The 25,630-nt window shown below is 37.1% G+C and overlaps 1 protein-coding gene across 1 annotated transcript in view; it reads right to left on the bottom strand.

Moving 5' to 3' along the window:
* Positions 1–25,630, bottom strand: part of LOC122792903 (CUB and sushi domain-containing protein 1-like) — a 4,548,980-nt gene that overhangs the window by 481,335 nt on the left and 4,042,015 nt on the right. Inside the window, exon 52 of the mRNA XM_044060461.1 lies at positions 17,850–17,961. Coding sequence (XP_043916396.1) covers positions 17,850–17,961 — 112 coding nt within the window. The remainder of the gene's footprint in view (positions 1–17,849; positions 17,962–25,630) is intronic.

Below are 25,630 nucleotides of genomic sequence, written 5' to 3'. Positions count from 1 at the left end.
ACATACATGCTCACACACATATTTATATCTATCTATACAGACACACACACACACACACACACACACACACACACACACACACACACACACACACACGCACATAAGTTCATGGGTTCATTGAAGGTTACTAGGCTAGCAGTCCTAGAGCCCTTACAAGCCTAGCCATATTTATCCCGAGTTGCCCCAACTGTCGGTGGCTAGGTGAGTGAAGTTCCCAAATAAGGGTTTATTCCAGTTAATAATGACTTTCTATCTAAAAGGACATGGGCACCACTCCAGGAGTGAATTTGCAGGCACCCATTCATTGAACTAGGTTAGGTTTGAAGAGGATCAGGTAGTAGCTCTGTTTCATGTGAATTGGAAGCTTGTTGCAGAGAAATGGCAGCCTGTGGAGGATGCATCTATTTCTCCAGCATGACCTGTTTTCATGTTAGAGGCTAGGTTAAGATCCCTGGAATGAGTGACCCTCCTGCAGTTTGATTTATGAATGTGTAGCATTTCCATCAGGGCTAAGTCTATGATTGCCCTGTAAGCCAGGCACAGGTCACCCTTTAGCAAGCTGTACAAGACAGAATACAGTGACAGGGCCTTCAGTTTTTCTGTATAAGATTTGCTTTGTGTAACTTGTAATTTCTTGGTGAGAAACCTCTGTGATCCCTCTAACTGTTGCAAGTGTCTGGTAAGGTACATGCAAAAGGGAGCTCTGCACTCAATTATTGGTCTGATGAGGGCCGAGTGTAATGGAATTCCAATATCCTTAGATCTACATGTCATGTCTTTACTTATAAGATGTGCCACATAGAAGGATTTCTTTACTCCTGTGGATACATGGAGGTCACAGTTCAGGTTGCTATCAACCTGAGTACCCAGATCATGTACCACTGGGTCTACACTTAGGGTGGTGCTGTATATAATGTAATTAGCAGGGATGTCAGTTTTCCCAAAGGGAATAATAATGCTTTTTTTTTGCATTTAGCTTTAATCTGTGGCTTTGGCACCAATTATTTGTCTGCGTTAGCACTGTCTGCAATTTATTAACATTATTGGGGAACTCAATGATTGCTCCCAATTTTACAATAGTCAGTGAACCTGGTCAGCCGCAGGCCATCCAAGTTTGCCTGGACTTCTGAGAAATAAATTCTGAACAGTAAGAGGCACAGTATAAAACTCTGTGGTATGCCACTAGTGACTGGTATTTTGTTAGCAGTAAAGTCACTTATTTTGACAGTATGTGTGCTGTTGGTGAGCCAGTTGGTACCCATCTGGAAATAGGGGTTAATTCACAATTTGTAAGAGTTTCTTTATTATATCTAAGTAATGGATTGTGTCAAATGCCATGGCTAGGACAAGACAGGCAGAATGCACTGTCTTTCCCTCATCCAAGGCCTTGGTGACTTTCTCAAAGAAGTCAACCATGTTTAACATGCAGAAATGTGGAATAATTGCTGTCTCAGGACAACACAACAGCACAGTGGTGTTGCCAGTGTCAGTTCCTTCACTTGACTTTTTGTCTCCTACCTTACTACTCCCAGCATTTTGATTGTACTTGCACCCCTCAGGTTATATCAGTAACATGTCCAGATGCAGGACCTGGGCTTGTACTGAAAACACTGGCTCCCATTATTTGCAGATCATGCTTGATGTTTTAGACTGCCCCAAGCTTTCCCCTATCCTATGAGTAGTGGTAGGCATGCTCTTTTTATAGAACTGTGCCCTACAAATGTCACCTTGTTTGCCCATTTCTTTAGCATAGGTGCACTCCTGGTTTGTCAACCGTAAAGGCATCTCTTCGGGCAAGGCACTGGCTGCATGTTCTCTACTATAAGGTCTCCCAAGTTAGTAAAAGTAGTACTCTGACACCAAATACTCACCTAATAAAGTAGGTGCTCAGTTCTACCATGAATTCACTGGCAGTGTCATCTTCCTTTTTTCTAATTTTCCTAAGGTTTTCTTTTATACTGTATAAGGATTACCTTTAAACTAGTCATTAAAATGAAACATTAATGTGTCATAATCTGCACAGTTAGTATTATTAATTTTACTAATATATGGGGTGATGCAGTGGTGCAGTGGTTAGTATTGTTGCCTCACTGCAAGAGGTTCTCTGGTTCGGTTCTTGGCAGAATTGCTTTCTGTGCAAAGTCTGCATGTCCTTCCTGTGTTCATGTGGGTTTCCTCTGGGTGCTCCAATATTCCAAAGACATACATCTAAAATGTTCCTCCTCAAATCTCTGCTGAAAATGGACTCTGTTCCAATCAGACTTTGCCGGTAAACAAGTGTTAAATACATATTGCTGTGAAAAGAGGAGATAAAACCTTGTCCAATGGCCTGATCTATTTATCTGCAATCTAGCTCAGGTCATACAGCAATCTCTAGCTAAATGGCTTATGCTGTTTAAACTCTACCTTATCACTTAGTCAGTATTTGGGAAAACTGAAAAGCTCTTGCTGCAATATTCGTCTTTTCTGCTGTTAGGGGATTGGCACTTTTTTTATTTACACTTACGTTTCCAAGATATTCTAACTATATTAAATTCTTTCTGTATTACCTGTTACCCATTTTACATTGTTTTAGGTGATCTGAGCAGTTTTTGCATTGCCTGGATATTTTGCATCATTTTAGTCGTTTTCAGCTAATATTGTCTTGCCTGATATTATTACTGGTTGCACTTTAGCTGTTTTGAGGTGTTCTGTTTTGTTCCATTTATTTCACTGCTTCGAGTAAGTCTGCTTGGTTAGGAATAGAAGCCATCTTAGAATCAGTTGTGTTTTTGTCTGAGAGATAGACTAATTGCTTCAGGTCCTGGGTGGTTCTGAGCATTTCGGCTTCAGATTTCACCAAGTTTTCAGTGGTTCTTTTGTTTTCTTCCGTTGAATTTGTGTGGAGTTGCACGTAGCACAGAGCTGACATACTGTTATTTTCATAGCAGGTAGTATGTCCAAGTAAAATTCTCTTTTATTATACAACAGGAAGGGTACCTCAGTATAACACCTGTGCGTAACTTATTCACTTCTGCTTTGTCTAAGCTGCTTGTGTTGAGTAGCACAGGATTCCTATTAGCAGCACTAATCTGTGCAGTCTAAGTACCAGTTCACTAAGCAGTTTGGGCTTACCCTGAACATGAACTCTTTGCAACAAAGTTCCATAGCAGTGACATTTCCAAGATGCTCTCTAGATCTTCAATAACTTTAAATCTAGCAGTACTGGTCATCATGGGGAGTTGACACACAATCCCCCATTTATTTTTAGCCATATAGCACATAGATTTCTGAGGAAGTGTCTGAACTGTCTCATGCTTACTGATAATAAACCCCCCTAAATCCAAAGAGCTCTGTCTGTGGGAGGTGTAAACAACCAACTCAATCAGAATAATTTCTGTCATAGCATGCTACATGGAGGGAGCTTAATACTGTCTTAGCCCCACCGACATCTATGCAACATCCACATATGACAAGCTATAAGATGCCTTATGCATATCCTGTTAAAAAATATATTACCAAAGCCTTCTAGGAATATGAAAGGTAGGCATTATTGAAAACCCTAAAATTTATCTCCTCTATGTAATCCAGCATCAACAGCTCTTATCCAACATAGAGCTCTTCCTGTCACTGTAAGAAATACATCCACTAAAAGGAGACACACAACTAGCATGCAGAAACCATTAAGGCAGCAAGACCAAAATCTCAACTAGACAATGTTCATCCTCTAGTCAAAGCAATACATATATAATGAACCAGAAAAAATGGTATGCCGGGAGTTGCCACAGAGTACAAAGTAAACAGTCACAGCCAAAAAATGAGCCAATAATTATATAATGAAGGTACATCCACTGGCATGTCAGACCTCACTCGACCACATAAAACATGATGTAGAAGGGCTTCTTGTCATTCATTCCAGTAACAAAATAAATAATACAGTTTACCGCTGGGTGTTCATACGCTCAGTCTTCTTGACAGAGGGCTGAATTTCATCCCAGCAGCCACATCATCTTTGGTAGAGTCGCTCATTGACTTAAGGCTCTTTTGTCGATGTTTATGCCTAAAACTATTCTTTTGCAATGATGGTGAGCCTACCATAGTGACTGAGCCACCAATACCATTTAGGAACAAGAGTACCTTTGTTCCACCGATGCCCCCTATGGTGGAATGTTTCTTGGACCTGTGTGAGAAGGATTTCTATGAACTTTTCTCAGGAGCCCACCACAAGAAAGGGAGATTTTACAATCTTACCAGCCATGAAAATCAAGCACTAGTTGAATTAAAGACTAATAGTATGCTGATAGTTAAACCTGCAGACAAAGGGGGGGGGGTTGTTGTTTTAGATACTGATGAGTATGTGAAATGTATGACCAATATGCTATCAGATGAAATGACCTATAAGAGTTTATCCAGTAATGAAGTGTCGAATATTATACAAACAGTTAAGGATACCCTCTATGATCTCCTACTATGTAGACAGATCAGTGTAGAACTACATGAGTACTTTTCTAGAACTCATCCTGTTGTACCAGTCTTGAAGGGGTTACCCAAAATTCATAAACAAGCCTGGCCCATACCGATGAGACCGATAGTGTCAGGTGAAGGTTGGATAACCTCCCAAGTATCAGCCTTCTTGGAGAGTATTCTACGACCTGTTGTTGATAGTTGCCCCACCATTTTGAAAGATACGTACCAACTGTTAGAGAGTATAAAAAGTTTACATCTAGATGTGGGTAATAAACAATACCTCCTTATAACTATGGATGTGGAGAAATTATTTACCTCAATCCCGAATGGTGTTGGGATACAGTACGTTAGAGAACTATTACATAGAGTAACAACTTTTTCTAATGACAGGGTCATACTTGTTTGCCAACTACTTGACATCGTTTTGAATAACAATGTCTTTATGTTTGGTGATAGGTATTTTTTACAGACATGGGGGGTAGCCATGGGCACCCCCTGTGCCAATACCTACGCCAACTTAGTCGTCTTTTGGTGGGAACAACTATTTTTGTTCCAACATGAGTCATCCAAGTTTATTAAAGTTTTATAAACGATTTGTGGATGACATACTTATTGTATGGGAAGGCACCATTGAAGATTATGACAGGTTTTTGGGATATTTGGAATCAACAACAGATTTCCTTAGGTTTACTAAAGAATATTCCTCTGAACAGATTCATTTTTTAGATGTTACACTTAGGTTGACCAATAAAGGGAACATCTTATCAACCCTGTACAGGAAATCGGTATGGAAGAATGCAATTCTAGCATATGATAGTATGCACCCCAGGCACACTTTCAAGGGCATCGTTAGAAGTCAGTCCACTAGAATATCCAGACTTTGTCACGATGAACAAGACTTGCTGAGAGAGGCTGATATGATGGAGCTCTTGTTTAGGGACAGAGGTTATGACTCAGCTATGGTCAGGAAGATAAGATATGAGGTTTTAGGAGATATAGAACCTATAGATTTATATGGCCCTGTGGTCTCTGATGGGTATAAATATAAGAAATTTTGTGAACCCAGGAACTATGGGTCTATGGTGAACTACACTGTCAAATACACTAGTGACATTGAAAGAATAAGACAAATAATAAGGAAAAATTGGAATGTTCTTGTCATACATAAACAGGTCAGGGATATTGTAGGTGTCAGGCCCAGGTTTTGTTATAAGAACAGTGACAACCTTAAATTTCTGCTGTGCAATGATCAACATGTGACCAATGTTAGAGGCACCGATAAATTGGTTCTCGGGGAAGTTATGACTAAAGGCACATACCCGTGCTATCAATGCAATAGGTGTAACAGTATCACCAGGACACAAACATACCAACATCCTACTATGGACATCACCTTCCAACCCAATCTATATGCTAGTTGCAACACTAGAAATGTGGTGTATTTGGCCACATGTTCTATATGTACAGCTTTTTATGTAGGGCTGACAAAGAGGAGGCTGAGAGACCGTATCTATGACCATCTATACAGTATCCGCAGGCAAGATGATACCAATGCCTTGGCCAGGCACGTTAAAGAATTTGACACACATTCCTTTGCTTTCAGGGTGTTGTAAGTGTTGCCAATGAGCAAGAGAGGGGGAGATAATGATAATGCTTTAGCTAGAGCTGAGCTTCATTGGATTTTAAGGTTGGCAGCTCATCTACCCCCTGGATTGAATAATTTTATCTCTATTAAGCCAGTGCTGTTAGACAGAAAGTAATATAAAATATATGATGATATAGGCACTACTTACTCTCATTTTAGTTTTTGAGACCTCTGCCCTATCTAATTGTATGGCTCCAACATAAATTTAGTTACTATTCGTGTCTACAGTCCTGTTTTGAAGTTCTGTAAATGAAGCACAGCATTCCATGACAACATTTATCATAAGTCTATGTCACATTAATGTATAATGTTTGTTGTTTTTTATATTGTTGTACTTTTTATTTATATATATTTGTAAAGATTCATGTTGTTTAGATGCATTTACTTTTCATGCTTACTTTTTCCTATATTTAGTGTCAGTAGAACATTTTAATATATATTCAGTACATTTCTATATAGGAGTTTTTCCGTGGGTGCACTTTATAGTTCCAGTTCATTTTAATTTGAACTGTGTAATAAGATGTTTGATGTGAAGTATAGTTGCACCTTTTGGTTACAAAGTAGAGTTTTTTGTCTTTTGATACTCAGTTCTTCATTTTTTTGTTTCTTTACAGTTATCATGTGACCTATAGGCAACAACATGTCTGCCATCCTATGAGTTTACTTGCGACATTGCTTTTGGTTAGCATCATATTTTGATGCTGGTTGGGATTAATCTTTTATAAGATCGCCTATTTTGCTTGGTCACTTTGTTGTGTTCATGCAGTAATAAGTCGTTGGCTAAAGTGGATTATGATGGGGCTCTCAAGATCTGTTACCAGGTTCGTTTTTTCATTAATAAGTATTTTTGCAGCAAATATCTCTGCTGTTCCTGTACGTATCTGACTACTGTTTGGTTTTTTACTACTCCGTGCTTGTGGAGTTTTACGTATATTTTTGCAATGGACATATTTGCTTCTGCCCTCCTGTATTTTTGACTACTGAAGGGTTTTTGCATTGCTTCGTGTGGAGTTTGGTATGTTCATATTATAGTCTGTTTATCGCACCATGGCTATATAATTTAAATGTTTTTATTAATACTATTGAGTAAGAGTTGACGTAATCTCAGTATACTCATACTGAGCCGTGCATTTGGGTAATGACGGTTTGGCTCTTCCTATTTTAGGTTTGTGTTTTAAACATATATCTGAATTGACTCAGTAAGGGACTATATGAGATGCGACTTATGTGTGTGCCCACCAGATATATTCTCGGATGTGTTTCTCTGATATCTGTGAGATTCATTTATTTAACATACACCTGTTGACGTACCAGCTTTTGCTGTTGAAGCTTGTAGCATGGATTGCATTACTATTATTGCTGCAGGAATGGTGCATTTAGTTTCTAAAGAATGAGACATGTGACTTTTGCTGTATATGCAGAAGATTCGTACTGTTGTTTTTACATATATTTTTTATTTTGTTTTCTTTAAGCCGAAAGACTGCTTATTTCAGTAATAATCATTAATTGATAGATAGAATGATTACCATACATTTTATTAATCCAATTATGAATTTATTGGCTAACGATCCCGCCAAAATGTTTTGTATTTAAGTCTGCAGTATTTTTGTGAATTTATCTGATGAAGCGTAGCTTTGCACTACGCGAAAGCGCTCATTCATGTTTTATTAAAGGTTTTTATGGACTTACATGGTGTCTTATGCTTGGACCTTGTCAACAGTGAAGATCTTGAATCGTGTTGGTGTCTCCTACTACTGTTCTTGCAAAATCTCAACTAGACAATGTTCATCCTCTAGTCAAAGCAATACATATATAATGAACCAGAAAAAATGGTATGCCGGGAGTTGCCACAGAGTACAAAGTAAACAGTCACAGCCAAAAAATGAGCCAATAATTATATAATGAAGGTACATCCACTGGCATGTCAGACCTCACTCGACCACATAAAACATGATGTAGAAGGGCTTCTTGTCATTCATTCCAGTAACAAAATAAATAATACAGTTTAGCGCTGTCATCTTACACACAAAAAACTTCATCAGCACTAAGTTACAAACACATACCAATGCTTATATATCTTCCGGAACAACTTAATTAATGGGTGATATCACTAAATTAGTTAATTACCCAAGATTTTTCAATCAAACTACAGTACAGTTAAAGTAGTATACTACAAACAAATAAAATATACATATAAACCTTGTAATAAAAATGTTAAAGTTTAGCTGATCTCATTTTAAGAACAAGTAATAAAAAAATTGTTTCATTTAAACCTGCAGTGTGGTTGGCTTTAAGACACAATTGTAAAATAATTCTCTGTACTCCAGGGTAACTTCTTAATAACCTCCACTAGGATCCTTTTGAACTTATTCCAACACATAAAATTTAAACTGAGCTTTACTACATTCAATAATATGTTTTTCTAGTGCATTATCTCTGTTTTTATTAATTTCATACATATGTTCATATATCCATTTCTTTAAAGGTCTCTCTGTTTTTCCACATAGAATGAAGCACAAATATCACATATAGCAATGTATACCACTCCAGCACTATCACTATAAAATACTAGGGGGTTCTAATTTATCTGCTTCTAGAAGAAATATAAACATATTCTAGGTTTGCTGTATAAGGGCACTGCTTACACATGACACATTTATATGTGCCCATGTTTCCTATTATTTTAATTCCGGTCCCATAATAACCTATCTTACACAAGTTTTTCAGGCATCTTCCTTTTTTATATACATAATTCAATGGCTTATTGAACACCTTTGGGGCACCTGGAAGTTGCTTAAACATTTCCCAATATTTGTTCACAATACTTTTAATGTTCTTCCAATCCTGATTGTACTCTAGGCATAGAGCTTAAGGAACATATCCATGTTTTTGTTCTCAGAATTTAAACCACGTGTTCCACCTGATACATGATCAAATTTATTACCTAAAATAGGGAAGTATTTAACCCCCCCCCACACCTGTTTGAACTTCTACAGTAATGGAATCCAGTAGCTATTCAGGATAGACCCTTTGAAGAAATCTGTTTTTTAATTCACAACACTCTGTGATAAAATCAGTATATAAAGAGGTCATTCGCACAGCCCTAACCAATTGACCTTTTATGACTTCTCCGTTTCTGGGAAATGGAGTGTTCACTACTAAAATGTAAAAATGTGTTACTGTACATGGATTTACAATATATCTTTCATGTATATTGTTGTAAACCACTGTTTTTGTATACAGCTGGGTCAAGATAGTGATGCTCTCCCAGAGAAATGCTATGAATAAACTTAAGAAAGGAAGTGGTGGTTTGAAGGTATTCCAAGAATTCAATCAGTTCAACCCGGGTCCCGGTCCACAAAACAAACATAACATCCAGGAACCTTGTGCATAAATAACAGTTTTTGAAATAAACTGAATTCACTAGAAACTGTTTTTCCTTCTCATATAGAAATAAATTGGCAAATATGGGGGCACATGCTGTCCCCATTGCCCAACCACTGCTCTGCTTAAAGACATTACCTTCAAAAAACACACAAAATTGTGCTTTAACACCACTAGCATAAGTTCACATAATATCCAACAATCCTTTTGGATTAGAAAAATCACAAAATTTTGTACTGCACTCAAACCATATAAGACCTAGTTTATGTGGTATACGTGTAAATAAATCTACCATATTTATTTTATTTTAATTTATTTTACATTTGTTTACTGGGATAGTCCGACACATCTATGGTAAAAACAAAATATCTTCCTGAATGGAAATTTTATTAAGCCTGTTAAGGAAATACCAAGAATCACAAATAATGTGAGAATGATCCTTAAAGAACCATTTTAATTTTCCATCTATATATACTGCTAGACGATATGTCTTTGACCTACTAGCTGAAACTATTAGACAAAGGGGTGGATTGTTTACATTTTTATGCACTTTAGGTATGCCAAAAATAGAGGGAATATGTGGATTTTTATTGGTCAAAAAATCAAATACTTTTTTTAAATCAAATGTGTTAAAATCAGTGACCTCCTGCATTAACAAATAATTCAACATCCAACAGAAATATTAACTTCATTCCTGGACACTAGTTAATATTTATCCCCTTGGTGCAGAGAATTCAAAATTTTACCAGAATAGTCAATGGCATCCATGATTACTAATCTACCGTCCCTTGTCAGGTTTCATCAGTCTAATACCTAAAGTGTGTATCCATTCAGTTAGCAATGTACTTTAATTTTTAGAAAGATTAAAGTATTAATGTTTATCCCATCTTAATTTATTTTCAGTTAATGTAAAATTGATCTCTGTTTTTTGGTCATATATAGGCAGTTAAATTTTTTTAGGTTTTGGTCAAGTTCTTAAAGTATAAAATGCTCAGAAAACAAACTTAAGCTGCTTTCACAACTGCTGTATTGCTGTGTTCCTTGTGCCTCACCCCCCCCCCCTCCCCAGGATGTGCTTACTGTTGAAACTGGCTTCATATTTATTAGCACATAATTTCATTTACTGAGCTCAACCAGGGCTATGGCATACAGAAATGAAGCCCTGACAATGGCACAGGCAACTTGGGTTTAATTAGTGGCATATGAAACTTTCTGCCAGAGAATTATGGGTGTGCGCATCCTAGGGAAAGATGCGGAGTGAAGCGTGTGTGTGTGTGTGTGTGTGTGTGTGTGTGTGTGTGTGTGTGTGTGTGTGTGTGTGTGTGTGTGTGTGTGTGTATGTGTGTGTGTGTGTGTGTGTGTGTGTGTGTGTGTGTGTGTGTGTGTGTGTGTGTGTGTGTGTGTGTGTGTATATTTTTCCTGGAGCAAATAATGCTGTATAATTTTACAGCTGGAGAGTGAGGGCACTATCACAGAGTGCTATCACGAATGGTTGGGGGAATGATCTGCTTTTTAAATGGCTACTTCCATATTTTCTGTTATATGTATGAATTGATTTACATTACCTCAATTCAGTTACCAAAGTGAGGGCAAAACAGCCTAGTACTATTCCAAAGCAAGCCTGCACAGAACTGCGATGTTTCAGATTGCAGTTAAAAACAAAACATACAGGGCAGTGGGCTGACAAATCAATAAAAGAAAATGGGTAGATGAAAGTACAAAATGGTGTCTCATAGTGGTGTGTGCCATCCTCAAAAGAGATGGTTTTAAAAATCTACATTAGAGGATTGATAATTAAAGTATTATGTGGTCTAGAAAATGACAGTATGTTAAGGAAATACAATCTCAGAAACATAACAACTCACTGTTGGAGATCAGGATTCTGAGAATGATCTTTGTTTAGTCAGGAGCTACACTGATTGGAAAACTACACTGTATAGCACAATGTAGATCCCTATAAGAAAATGCAGGAGAGTGCCTTCTGCCACTGATGAATCTATACATTTTTTCCCCAAAATACCCTTATAGATACTATAAATTTTCTTTTCTAAGATGGCAGTCAATTTAATATGATATGGTATCAGGGAAGATGATATGGTTTTGTACCTGTATCTACACCATGCACGCCACATGTTACACAGCTTAAGCTTATTGAGGAAATACTAGTATCCAGAGAGCATGTTGGTCTGATGGAATAAAAACTTCCATGCCATATATTACTTTCTGCCACTTACCTTAAGATTTTCCCCTTTATGAAATCTGCTGTACTATGCTGCTTGCACAGTTCCTTTTATGTGCCATGTAAAAGAATGAACTTTCTACACATAAGTCTAACACAGCAGCTCAAGGGCTCTCCTCTGATGGCCCAAATGGCCCCATATTTCATTGCCTGCCAGATTAAGGTTATTTAGCTGTCTACTGTCTTAACAAATGAACTGCATCTGCAAGATGATATAGTATGCTGATCAAAATATGTGAATGGACCGTTCTGCTCTGAGAATTTCTGTGCTTGATGCATTGTCTGAAACTAAGTTCCTTGGTTAGAAGGATGATGGTGTCATTTGGTTATCAAGCTTTGCCTGAAGAACTGTATCATTTTTCAATGGAGGGCTATTTATTTACCTAATGTCTATGCCATTGGTTCATAACACACACAGCAGATGAAGTATTCTGATGATATTATCTAACTCCTTAAACCCTTTTGACTTATTACAAAATGTTGGATATCTGTCTGTTTCCTCCATATATCTGTACACACACACAAACACACACACACACACACACACATATATATATATATATATATATATATATATATATATATATATATATATATATATATGTGTATATGTGTGTGTGTGTGTGTGTGTGTGTGTGTGTGTGCATGTATTTGTGTGTGTGTACATATAGACATACACATACATATATACACATGTGTGTGTGTGTGTGTGTGTGTGTGTGTGTGTGTGTGTGTGCATGTGAGTATTTCTATATATATGTACACATACACATGCACACACACACAAACACACACACACACACACACACACATTCTCTCTCGATATCTATATATCTATATAGTTATATATATATATATGTGTGTGTGTGTATGTGTGTCTGTATATAAATAAATACATATATATATATATATATACACACACACACACACACACACACACACACACACACATTCTCTCTTGATATCTATATATCTATATATCTATATAGTTTTATATATATATATATGTGTGTGTGTGTGTGTGCGTGTGTCTGTATATAAATAAATATATATATATATATATATATATATATATATATACACACACACACACACACACACACACACACACACACACACACACACACACACACACACACACACACACACACACTATTATTGGTTCATTGCATATTTATTATATTTGGTTCAGTCTTTGCACACTTTACTCCTTTTAAATTGATGGGGGCTGAAATAACGGTTAAGGTGTTTATCTACAGACACAAGGTACAGGGTTTGATTCTTACCTTTAGAAGGGAAATTTGCAAGGCTTAAAATGACCCACAAGGGCAACTAACCTGGTACTTACATATGAACCTATAATATAGTTTTTGTCAAGGCGGATGAGATTATACATATAACTTACATGAAAAGAAACAATATGGTACAAAGCTGATGCTGCCTGCAGATGACCAAATATCTTGGTATAACCTAAGCCCATGTTGCTTACGTTAGCAAAAGTAATATTTTACTGATTGAGCAAAACAGATTAGACAGCTACATGTATGAGCTTTGGAGTAAAAGTGTGAGACATTTGAGTATTTTCTGGAAACTAACATTAAACAATTTTGAAAGTTGAACAATGCTGATGTTAGAGAAAGGAATGCAATAATTAAACAATAAAATGTCAGACTGACTATATACAAATATAACAGAGTCACTGATCTGTCTGTGAGAAACCTAAGTGAAAAAGAAAATAAAGTGTGTAATTGCATAGCACACGTCCTTATGTTATGCTGATGTCTTTGCCATTCTGTTAAAATATATGGCCCCAGTTTGCTGGTCATTGTCATAAGTGAGGAACACACCGGTTCAAAATGAAAGATAGTTGCACTAAAACAAATCTCAGAAACAAACGTGCTGTAATTGTTGATAATTTTCAATGAAATCTTTGCACTTTACTTCTCCATAGCCTTTCTCTCTAAAATCTAACCTTTTTTACAACCTAATTCTCCATGCCATCCCGTCTTTTAGTCTGCCATCATTGTCACCCTTAAATACAGTATCACATGTGTATTAGTACAAATCTATCCAATGTATATCATACGGTCCTTTATCTCCTTGTCCATCTCTAAACGCAGAGCAACTAACAAGTCATATGGTACCTAATTACTTCTACTTTAACTTTTGTACAAAACAAATCCTGAAATTATATCTCTAATTTTATTATACCACATTATACATATGTCATATCTAAGCTAGTGTAAACGTTTTTAGCCTAGAAAATGTTTTGATATAATTGTACAGCTTCATTCACCAAATGTTATTTTACCTTCATACAACAAGTAGTTTTACAAGTGTATTTAATACAACAGCTTCAACACATTACATTTCTGTGCTGATTTATTGTTTATTTATTGTTGTTTACTAGGAAGTGCTAACCTAGCATGAAATAACCCCTTTTCAGTTGAGGCCTGAGGAAAAAGCTCCAAAGAACAGTGACAATTTAACAAAATAATACATTTGGTATAAATTACAAACAATAGAAATAGAATAATGAACGGCAGAATGAAAATAATAAATATGATGCACTTTATAGTAATAGTACATCATAATATAACAAATAAAGAAGTAAGATCAGTATAAACTTATAAAATTCCATTGTCTAAGAAAATTGTGTTACTGTAATATGAAAAGGAGTAATAAAAATGGAAAAGAAAGGAAGAAATAAAGGAAAAAGGATTTGGGAGAGAAGTCAAGAAGTAACGCTTGTCTTGTAAATCGCAGACAGCTTTAACATCATTCTCAAGTATGTCTGCTTATATTTCTGATGACCCCACAATACTCAATTAATTTAATCTATCTATCTATCTGGAATTTTTGTTAAACAGTCTCATTCACTTATATTTTGTGAGTAACAGTTATTGATAATCAGTCGTTTGATCTTTTGGTTGTTGGTTGGCCTTTCCTTGTCTTGACAATAAAGTTGCATCAGAAAATCAGTCGATGGTTGAAATGCAGTGCCTGCTGTGACTGTAAAGTTCAATTTTTGACTGGCAGACTCTGTTACAGTTTGTGCAGATGTAATCAACACCTGGCTGTGTAGATACTTTAGCTGTCCTCTCCCATCTGCGCTCTTGCTTTTCCTCCCACAACTCTTCTCTCTTCTTCTCACTTGTCTAGCTACCTATCTTGACAGCTTCCAAGTAGTACAGTCTGCGGCTATGGCTTCCCAGTCTGTTGGACTGATGTCTCCTGTCTTCATGTCAAGCTTGAAGACATTTTTTAAGCACAGGACAGGCCTTCCTATGGATATAGAGCTGATAATAAGCTCGCCATACAGAAGGTCTTCAGGAATCCAACCAACTTGCATGCAGATGACATGATCAAACCAGCACAGGCCTAGCTCTTTTGTAGGAAACTGGAAAGGTATTGTGGCCGAGATAAGTTACTTTGGGAGAGCAGGGCAAACATACTAGATATCCCAAGTGCTGTCCAGGATCCTTCTGAGGCATCATAGATGAAACACATTGAGCCTGTGTTCTTGGCAGGAGTACATGGTCCATGTTTCATTACCATAGAGTAGTGTGCTAAGCACACATGCTTGGTACACCTTCATCTTGATGGTCAATCTGACCTGCAAATCAATATAAAATCATAGTTCTTCACCAAAAGATTGAGCATTGTGTACTAACTGTCTAATGTTTCATTGTGTTGTTATGAAGCCTATGTAGGCTTAAACACAACATGACTCATATTTATGAATGGAAGTACCATGTAACCTCCACTAATACGACAGACTATGTATTCTGAGTTTCAGATAGTCTTATATACCTATCATAAAGTTGATAGTAGTCATACAGAATAAATAAAATCTTTCAATTTATTTATTTATTCCAATAATTTTTAAGTGTTGGGGTATAGTATCTGAAATTAAGTGACTAGATACAGTCCACCATGAACACAGACAGTTACCATATAATCAGTACACTTTGCTGCTTTTGAATCTATGGGGTCAGGAATAGTATGAAGACCTGGAAATAGTGATCTTTTAAAACTATTACTTCTTTTGATTCTGATCTGTAAGAATGGTTATTTTTATTGAATAATATATAAGGTTTGTCACTCATTTGTAAGAGTCTGTTTGTTGATCACTGAAGATGTTCTGTTGTGACAAAATCTTGCATTTAGTCTGTGTAGTCGCTTAGAGAATTTAAATTATTGACTTTGAAATAATAAAAGACAGCCAGTGAGTCTAAGGCTATGAGCTATCAATGAGCTTCATCTTGAAGTACTAGGTTTGACTCTGTTAATATCCACTTGTAAATAGGTTAACTATGAGCAAATTAGTTGACCAGGCAGTGCTCCTGGATCACCCCTGAGAAGGGAAGCTTATGTCTAGTAAGCTTACCCAGTTATCAAATTAAATAAATAAATAAAATGTGTTTGCTTCTGCAAACTGTTTGTGCAGATCATATCAGGATACACAGATATCTTATCAGTTAGATATAATGTATAATCTGGTTAGGCTTCTTACTTTTTCTATCTGCTAAATTAATAATGACAAATGTGATGCCATAATGTTATAGACAGGTTAGAATTTAACAAAAACTGGTGGTGCTCCATAATTTCCCTACATTTTTATTTCTTTCTCAGTCTGAGCTGAGCACACTGGGTTCCTATTGGACATTCTAGGACTGTAAGCACAGTCCTCAAAACACTGAAAATTTAAATACAATTATTGGGAATTATACAATGACAGGTCATGTACATTCAAAAATCTGCACACTGATTGGCGAGCCCAACCAGTATGCCTGTTGTAAATCAAGCATATACCAATAGAAAAAAGTCCGGTCACCCATACTTTATTCTATTAATATATGCCAAGGAGCTTTCCAATTTTCTTGCATTTAAAAAAAAAAAACAAAACTTTGCAATTCCGATAGTTCAGAGGTACGAAAGAGATGGGACAGACAAAATACAAGGAAAATCAGGTACATTATGCCAAACTAAAGAAACGTACCTGATCAGCCTTGTATTTCTGCCCTGTCTCTCTCGTACCTCTGACCTGTCCAGATTTCAGACTTTATTTTTTTTTTATTAAAAAAAAAAAAAAAAAAAACAAAGCAACATAGATCTTCCTTCCTTTGTTGCTTCCTTTTCCAAAGCACTGATGTACTGCATAAGCTTGGGAACATAAGTCCCATACCCACGTCCAGTACTCAAGAAAGCCAAAGGATACTGAAAACAAGTGGAAGAACACCATGGGACCATTATACAAAGAAATTATTTAAGAAAAGGAAGTCATTTTTTTCCTAAACAATGTCATTGTATAATAGCAATAACCCATGGCTGGGTGTGTTTGGTCACTCGAGCTTCATCCTCACGATCAAAGCATGCCAACCATGGTAAATCCAACATTACCCACACCCAGCAATGAGTTATTGCTATAGTATAAGAACTATTTCTGAACTTGTTATATATTGGAATACTCCTTTTTTGAAGTATAACAGTCTTAAAGTTAGCATTTCTAACTTCTAGAAGTGCCCGGGATGCAGCCTCCCACACTGGGTAGGTGCAGAGTATACTTCCTCCCTGCAAAAAATGCTTTTTAGGTATAATAGCAAGTTTTGTACTTCAGTCTTCTGTTCCAAGAATTACACTTACTTTTTGAGACTTGCTTTGAACAGTCCCAAAATTCTGATAAGGTATCTGAGCAGTCCAGCATGTTCTTATAATACATCTTCTTTGCCATGTTAATCAAAAGATTAACACAACTGCATCTATACATTTATATATATCTCTCTATTACATATATATGTACATACATGTGTCACGTGTATATATGTATGTATATACACACACACACACACACACACACACACACACACACACACACACACACACACACACACCTACATATTTATATACATAAATGTATATATGCAGACATTGTCCTGACTATTAGTTTACAATCTTCTTGAAGTTATCTTGTTTTACACTCCTTCTCTTTTCCTGCCTTGCAAATCCCCATAGGCCAATAGACACATCAGACTCCAATTCAAAAATATTGTCACTAATAAGAAATATGCAGTATGACTAACTCTGAAGTATATAACTGTGATTTGCACCAATGTACATTGTTAAAAAACTTACGAAGACATTCTGGTTGTATACCACTCCAAGACAAATTAGGAAGGCAGACTCGAGATGTTGACCCTTGAATGTGATAACCTTTTCTGCATTTAAAAGAAACAGCATTCCCCACCTGGAAAAAAAAAACAAATAATATATTTATTTTGGTAAGTACATAAGTGTCTTAAAACGAATTAGATGAAAAAGCTTGAAAATTATTTAAATTTCTTGAGGTAAACAAAACAGTGACTTATTTACAGGGCACCCTCTGGTTACATTATTCAAATTGCATAATATTACATGAACTTACAAAGTAAATACATTTGAAACAGGATATCACAAAACATAAAAATTTAAAATGAAATCCAGCACAGTTGCCAGTGTTTACAGTTGTTTGTTAAGTATAAAAGACAAGCAATGGCTATCTTGCATAATCTGAAAGACCTTTCCGATTTACAAACCTCCCCCCACTGCCCGGCATCTCTACTGCACACTCTGATCAACAAGGTTTAGGTCACATGCAAATTAAGTATTCCATAGGAAAGCTCTATATAAGTCACCTTCCTGACATGCTGTCCAGTTACACCACTTGCATAGTTTGGGATTTATAGTTACCTACATTAGGCAACCATGGGGGAGAGCGGGACTGCAGAGGTGTTAAGTGTATGCCGCATTCTTGTGGCATACATAGTGAGAATTTCTCCACAGTGAATTGCAGCTAAATCAACCTGCAGATATAACTGATGGAAGTATGTCACCCTGTGTGTCAACAAGAAGGTGTGTGTGTGTGTGTGTGTGTGTGTGTGTGTGTGTGTGTGTGTGTGTGTGTGTGTGTGTGTGTGTGTGTGTGTGTGCGTGTGTGTGTGTATGCTGGTGTGTCACTCAGTGTTTGACACTGGGTCAATGAATGAATGGGTCCATCAATGTTTGCATGTGAATGGTTATTTGTGTATCTGTGTTTCTGTCTGTCATAGGAAGGGGATCAGTGCCTGTAAGTCTATCTCTTAGTACCTGACACAGTGCACAGAGAGTAGGTGCTCTGCTGATTAGATGTTCCAGCTGTACAGCACAGCAATTCATAGTCAAAAATTCATAAGAAATGAGATGTTGCATTTTAGGAAATTTGGATAACTATGAATCAATACATAGAAATGCACCAAAAATCAACTCGTCAGTGCAGGGCAATATGTGCTGTAGTATTTTGGCTATAAATACAGGCTAACAAAATCCCATAGTTGTTATCCTAGGCAACAGAGTAATTTAAACAAGAATTCATTTTGTACTCAAACTCATAGATTATGTGGACTGTACACTGTTTCAGATTCATCTTTAAAAGATGAAGGAGGCACAATATGCCACTGTTTTATCTTCTTCAGAAGTGCAAGGACTTCATTATATTTTAGATAGAGATTCTTGTTATGTACGGGGTAGAATCCCAGAATTCAAGCGAACATTTGTGTTTCATAATTCAGGTGCTGTCTTTTCTTATAAGGATAAGGTCTTCCCTGCAAAAACTGTTCTCAAATTGGTGAGGAGAACCTAACAGCAATGATTATATTTCATAATGAAAGCACAATTAACAGCAATTCTGTGATGAACTGGTATTCTATCCAGAACAGTTTCTGTACCCAGTGATTACCAGGATATATTCTGATAAAGCAGACAGTGGGAGAATGACAATGGATCACCATATACCTTTCTAAAAATGGTTGATTGGCATATTCCTGGACTAGTTCTGCTGATGTATATGCATTTTGATGCAGTGCAACAAGTCTATGATCGTATGTGGGAACAGGCCTAGCTCTTTTGTAGGAAACGGGAAAGGTACTGTGGCTGAGATACGTTCCTGTTTCGTACATATTCTTTCCTCCAAGATATATTATTGTTCCCCTGAAGTTATCAAACTGACTTACATGACCCTGCAACATCCTGCCTATGGAAGGTGCATGCAGTTGGAATAGCCTGTAAAAGTACTGATGGCTGTATGACAGAAGTGTGGGAAGGGGAGAAAGGGACTACTCTGAGCCATATTGCTGCACTGATGACAGAACTCTAAGCTTCTTTGATGTATCAGCTCTTTTGTGAGATGTGCAATGAATGTTAGATGCCCTGTCTCCTGTCCCATTGCACCTACAAATACAAAATGATTATTGGCTGTGATAGGATGGTAGAAGGGTATGGAGCATTGAAAAAGATGTATTTATATACTTTTTATATTTGTTAAACAGCTGGATACATTGGTCTAAAGACCGTTTTCAGGAATGATTTGGGATAAAAGGGCCTTACAGAAACAGATGTTTGGTGCCAGAGCCATGGGCTCAAGCTCAATGCCAAGAAATGTATAGTTATCCCCTTTGGGAAAAAACATGTATCCATGAATTACCATATAGGTGGCAGTACACTAAATACCGAAAGTGTGATAAAAGACTTAGGGATACAGGCGGACAGTGGTCTCACCTTCGATAACCACATTGCCACAACAGTCAGGAAATCCTTCTATGTGGCACACCTCACCACTAAGGGCTTTGTATCCAGAAAAAAGGAGGTCATTGTCCCACTGTACTCATCCCTCATTAGACCCATTATAGAATACAACGACCCGTTTGGTATGTACCTCTCAAGACATCTGCAATAACTGGAAAGGCCGCAGAAATACCTCACTAAAAAAATCACAGGCCTAAAGCAGATGCCCTATGCTGACTGCCTTAAAAAAACTCAATCTATACTCTGTCACATATCATCTACTCAGAGGCGATCTCTGCTTAACATACAAGGCCATGTCAAACCCAGAGCTGTTGAACATGCTACACTTAAAGAAATCCCAATCCCTCAGAGCCACACGCTCCAGGGATCTAAACCTTGTCATCACAATAAACAAAACATGCTGGAGGGATAGGTTCCTGACCCAGAGACTCCACAGACTCTGGAATAGATTGCCCATATATGTCAAGCAGAGTGCCTCTTTGGCCCTCTTCAAAAGGACCCTTGACGATTGGATGGGAAAAAGGAAATTCACCCCGGGGATCACGTCAGTTGCCCTGCTAGACAGGGGTCCAAGGAAGTAAATAGTGTGGGAAGAAATAGCCAGGGAATTGTAATGGTTAGGCTTGTATAGGCCCTAGGGCTGATAGCCTAGTACCAACCTATGAACCTATGAACCTATAATTAGTCAAAAGAGATATTAACAGCAGGTTGCTACAATACATACATGGAATAAAAAAAAAAACATGATGGACACTATATATTGAACTAACAGGCTCAGACTAGGTGATTACATAAATTACATTACACATGACAGTAAACATAGAACATTAAACTAATGGACTCAAAACTTAGAAACCTAGGACAGACTATTAAAATACATACTTGGTAGGACTGATTACCAAAATTCATATTAGGAAAGAATTAATTTTGTTAAAATGAGAGACCTCAAAAGATTTTAGGAGACAGAAAAAGATATACAGATGATGGAAAAGTGCATGGTACTTCAATAGTTACTAACAGAGTATAACAGAGTAATGCCTTGGAAAGAAATTGAAGAAAACAGTAAGAGTCTGTAAGATATTCCACTTAGGAATATATCAGGTAAATAAAATAGGAATAAGGAGTATGCAATAAGGCTAACAAATTAGTCCTGTCCCGTTAGAGCCCAGGTACTTCATATTGAAGATCCGGGGATAAGATAAAGGCTAGGTGTCCTCTGAAATTAACACCAGTTAAGGAAAAACAAATTTTTGTTGTATATGTCAAGTCAGTCAGGTTTAAAGGGATTAGTATATTCTAGCCATGGTTTTCAAAGTAATGACATTGTTGCGATAGTATGCGTTTTTGATAGATTTGCAGAAGGCATGTTCTTTTCAGTAGATATGATCACTGCGTATTTATACTCCAAATAGCAGGAACAAATATGGCAAATACATTCTCTGCTAACTGCTACAGTGTAGCGGGACTAGAAGAGTATCATCTGTACCCCTTAAGTAAAAGTGGGAGCTTCTACAATGCAGTAGATTATTAAAGGGTGAAAAGCTGTGGTTGGGGATTAATTTATATATTTGTGAAGTGAACACAGAGTTTGCCCTTCTGGACAATTCATATGGTTATAAGGGCAGTAATTATTATGGTTTGGAATCTGTAACTGTGTGAGCAAAGGGATAAACACTGCAACTTTGGTATTTCTCCCATGCAAAGGAAGGGCGCATTAATCTGGAACAGCACTTAATATGGGTGTTTTTAGATAGGGCATAGGGGTGAGGGAAATGTGTGCCTAAGGTCAGTGACAGCGGCTACACTGGGAAAGGTTCATAGTTTGGTAAAAGCTACAAGGCAGCAAACTTCTAAGCTGTAAGTTATTTTTTTTCTTTTTTCCTGATCAGCATCAGATATTACAGCTTATGGTCACAAGAGGTAAACACCTCCAATGCACAAAAACATTATCTCTGTTTGTCCTGTAAAGCTGTGTGAAATTTCAGACCTTGACTGATGCATTCAAGAAATCAGTGGAAACAGGGCATTCAATAAAATCTGTTGCCAGGAAACTGAGTTGACAATGGCAAACAAAAGTAAAGAATTGATTCAGATCACATCGGAGGTGGATGTGTAAGTAGTAGGGAAGGCTGGCACCAGTGTCAGCTGAACATTCTTTTTTTGGAAAAGCTAGGAGCTTGCAGCACTAGAGAGGAGACCTGAGCAGAAGATCTGAGGAGAAAAGATCAACCTCAAAAATGGCAGTAGATGTTAGGCAGTGTACTAGCTATAACATATTCATGATAGCTTTATAGTATTTTGCTGCAACAATACTCTACAAGAGAATCTTTTTATGGCAGCTGTAGTTACCTCAGCTGACTCAAGTGGAAGTGTAAGCATGTTGGCCATTTGAATGTAATTTTAGCTATCAAAAGCAGATCCATCACTTTAACTTATTTGATAGTAGCGTGATGTAGACTTCCTTGTTTGTTTTGCTTTGTAGCTAAAATGCATAACTTCTGGCTCACATATGCAGCTTAAACTAGCCAGTTAACTTTCTGTGAAATGATGTATGAGTCTCCCTGAACTGGTATTATGTTCCACAAGTGCATTCTTACTTGCCAGATTACAAGGTGCCATAGACAGTTTTCATATCAAGTTTAGGAGTTGGCAGCTTTGTTAGCTCTCTTTATCAGTGTAGTATTTTAAATCCAAATAACATTTGTTTTTTTGTTCACACTACTTTTATGAAAAAAAAGCAAGGTTTATGTACCTTGAGAGAGAGGATATTACATTTATTCTAGTTAAGTCTCCATTTATTTCCTGCAAATACATGCAGAACCCTTGAATGCACCTTTGTTTCTAATGCAAGCAGTGCCTGCTGCCCTCTAGACAAATTATGCCTTCTAATTTAAGAACCATTATTTTCCCTAGAGTATTTATAGCATAACTAAATATCAGTCAGCTTTAATTAAAACTCTAATCCAAGTTATTTTTGCTACCGTGTTTATACTTTTAATAGGAAATGGCATGGAGATCTGCTTTATAGGTTTGGTTCTCCTGGCTGACCAACAAATAAACTGTAAAACAGATTGGCTTAAAGCTCTTTAATTGAATTTCATTTGCAAAGAGACGTCTTAAAACTCTTTTAGGTAGGCCTATTACAGTTATGTGTACCTACAGATTGATATACAGCAGTGTGGTAACACCAGCTGAAAGACAAACTCAAAGGCTGCTTCTTTAGTCCAAAGCACTGTATGTGTGCATGGGCTCCCATTTCTATAGCTGCTCACCTTGCAGAAAATAAGGAAGTAAGTGACACAACTCTGCTGTCATGAATGCTCAGCAACAAGGAATGGCTGCATTGTTGCTATTGGACATGTCAGCTGTCCTGCTGTACCCCCTCCTATCCATCCATTTGAGACTTCTCCTTCTTATAATAGGAATTGTATCAAAAGCCTATGTAGTATTTTTATTTTTGAACCAAATGTGTATGAAAGGAATTGCCTGTATTTCTAAAAATATACTACTTTATTTCCTTTGTTTTTATATTTTTCTGAACCTGCTAAAAACAGTGAGGTTTCAACCCTGCTCCATTCAGTCATGTTATACACAGCTTCACTTTTCTCCTCCAAACTATCCCCATTGCCACCCACTCCCATTTCATTAAATTTATAAAACATAGCCATTCCCACTTCTGTTCTGAAAAATGCTCTCCCTTCCACTGTCTAAACAATTTCACTTTAGCCTTTCTTTACTTATTCTATTCAGCTATTATTTAACTCCAACCAACCTCGTTCAATATTTGCTGGTAGTCGTACTCTTATTTTTAATGTAAGTTTTAGTAACAGGTCTTATACTACCTCGCTTGTGCTCACTATTCAATAATAGAATTAGTGGCAGTATTCCTGTTTCTTTATCTCCAGAACTTTCACTAAAACAGTCATGTCCCCATGTCCTTTCCTACAAACCCCTCAAACTATGCTTCACTCCAAAGACCATGCTTTCTCAGTCCTTGATCCCAAACTGTGGGAATTGCTCCCTTCTTTTCTTAAAGATCATTCCTCTTACCCCATTTTCCATTCACAAATAAAACACGTCAAGATTCTAGGAAAATGCAACTGCTGTCTCTCTGGTCATATAACTTAACCTCTTCATTCCCTTCTTCTGTTTACATACCTTGCTCTGATTATTTTTGAATGTGATTGTTTCAGCATGCCAACTCTAATGTCATTATATATATAAAATGCATGTATATACTGTGTTTTTAGTCAATCTCCATATAATGCCATTATAATGTCATTTATCTATTGCCTTTATACCATCAACCCAGCTGTTAATCCCTCACTACCAGTTATTAGACAGGTTAAAGTTAACTTTGGCAAGAATACTTTGTGATAGTTCAAAAACTATCTTTAGAACAGACCCTTCCTGGGGTTACTCCAATTAGTCACTATCTGAGACTGGCACACATAACTACATCAAGGCACCATCCTAGGTCCACTACTATCTTCAGTCCTTATAAATGACTTAACAAATTATCTCCTCGGCAACAACATAAATATGGCCATAGGCAACCCTCTTTTGTATGAATCCAGTAAAAATATGCAGCCAAAACTACAAATTAGCTTTGCTGCTCTTTGCTGGTGGACCCATACCACCAAACATATGGTCAGCCTGGCCAATTCAATCAAATCAAACATCATGGTCTTTGACTCTAGTCAAAGGCTTCTTAGACTCCCAACTCTCTATGATCTCACATAATAACAGCAACATCATTCCTAATACAGCAGAGCAAAGACGACTTAGCTTAACACCTGATCCTACTTTATCCTTTGCTTAGTACACTCACAGGGCTGTCAGTAAATCGTAAGCTTTGTTACAGGATTTCCCACTTTCTCACTAAGCAAAGGATAAAGTAGGATCAGGTGTTAAACTAAGTCGTCTTTGCTCTGCTGTATTAGGAATGAGTAATCTGCTGTGGAAGATGTGCACAGTGAGTAAGAGTAATCAGTTGTGGAAGATGTGCACAGTGAGTAAGAGTAATCAGTTGTGGAAGATGAAGATGTGCACAGTAAGATTAATCTGTTGTGGAAGATGTACACAGTGAGTAAGAGTAATCTGTTGTAGAAGATGAAGATGTGCACAGTAAGATTAATCTGCTGTGGAAGATGTGCACAGTGAGTAAGAGTAATCTCTTTTTGGAAGACGTGCACAGTGCATAAGAGTAATCTGCTGTGCAAGATGTACACAGTGAGTAAGAGTAATCTGTTGTAGAAGATGAAGATGTGCACAGTAAGATTAATCTGTTGTGGAAGATGTACACAGTGAGTAAGAGT

This window comes from Protopterus annectens, chromosome 2.part0, assembly GCF_019279795.1.
Source record: "Protopterus annectens isolate FY-2018-M chromosome 2.part0, PAN1.0, whole genome shotgun sequence".
Taxonomy (NCBI): Eukaryota; Metazoa; Chordata; order Ceratodontiformes; family Protopteridae; genus Protopterus; species Protopterus annectens.
The sequence above is the reverse complement of the archived record's forward strand: the minus strand, read 5'-3'. Positions and strand labels throughout refer to the sequence as shown.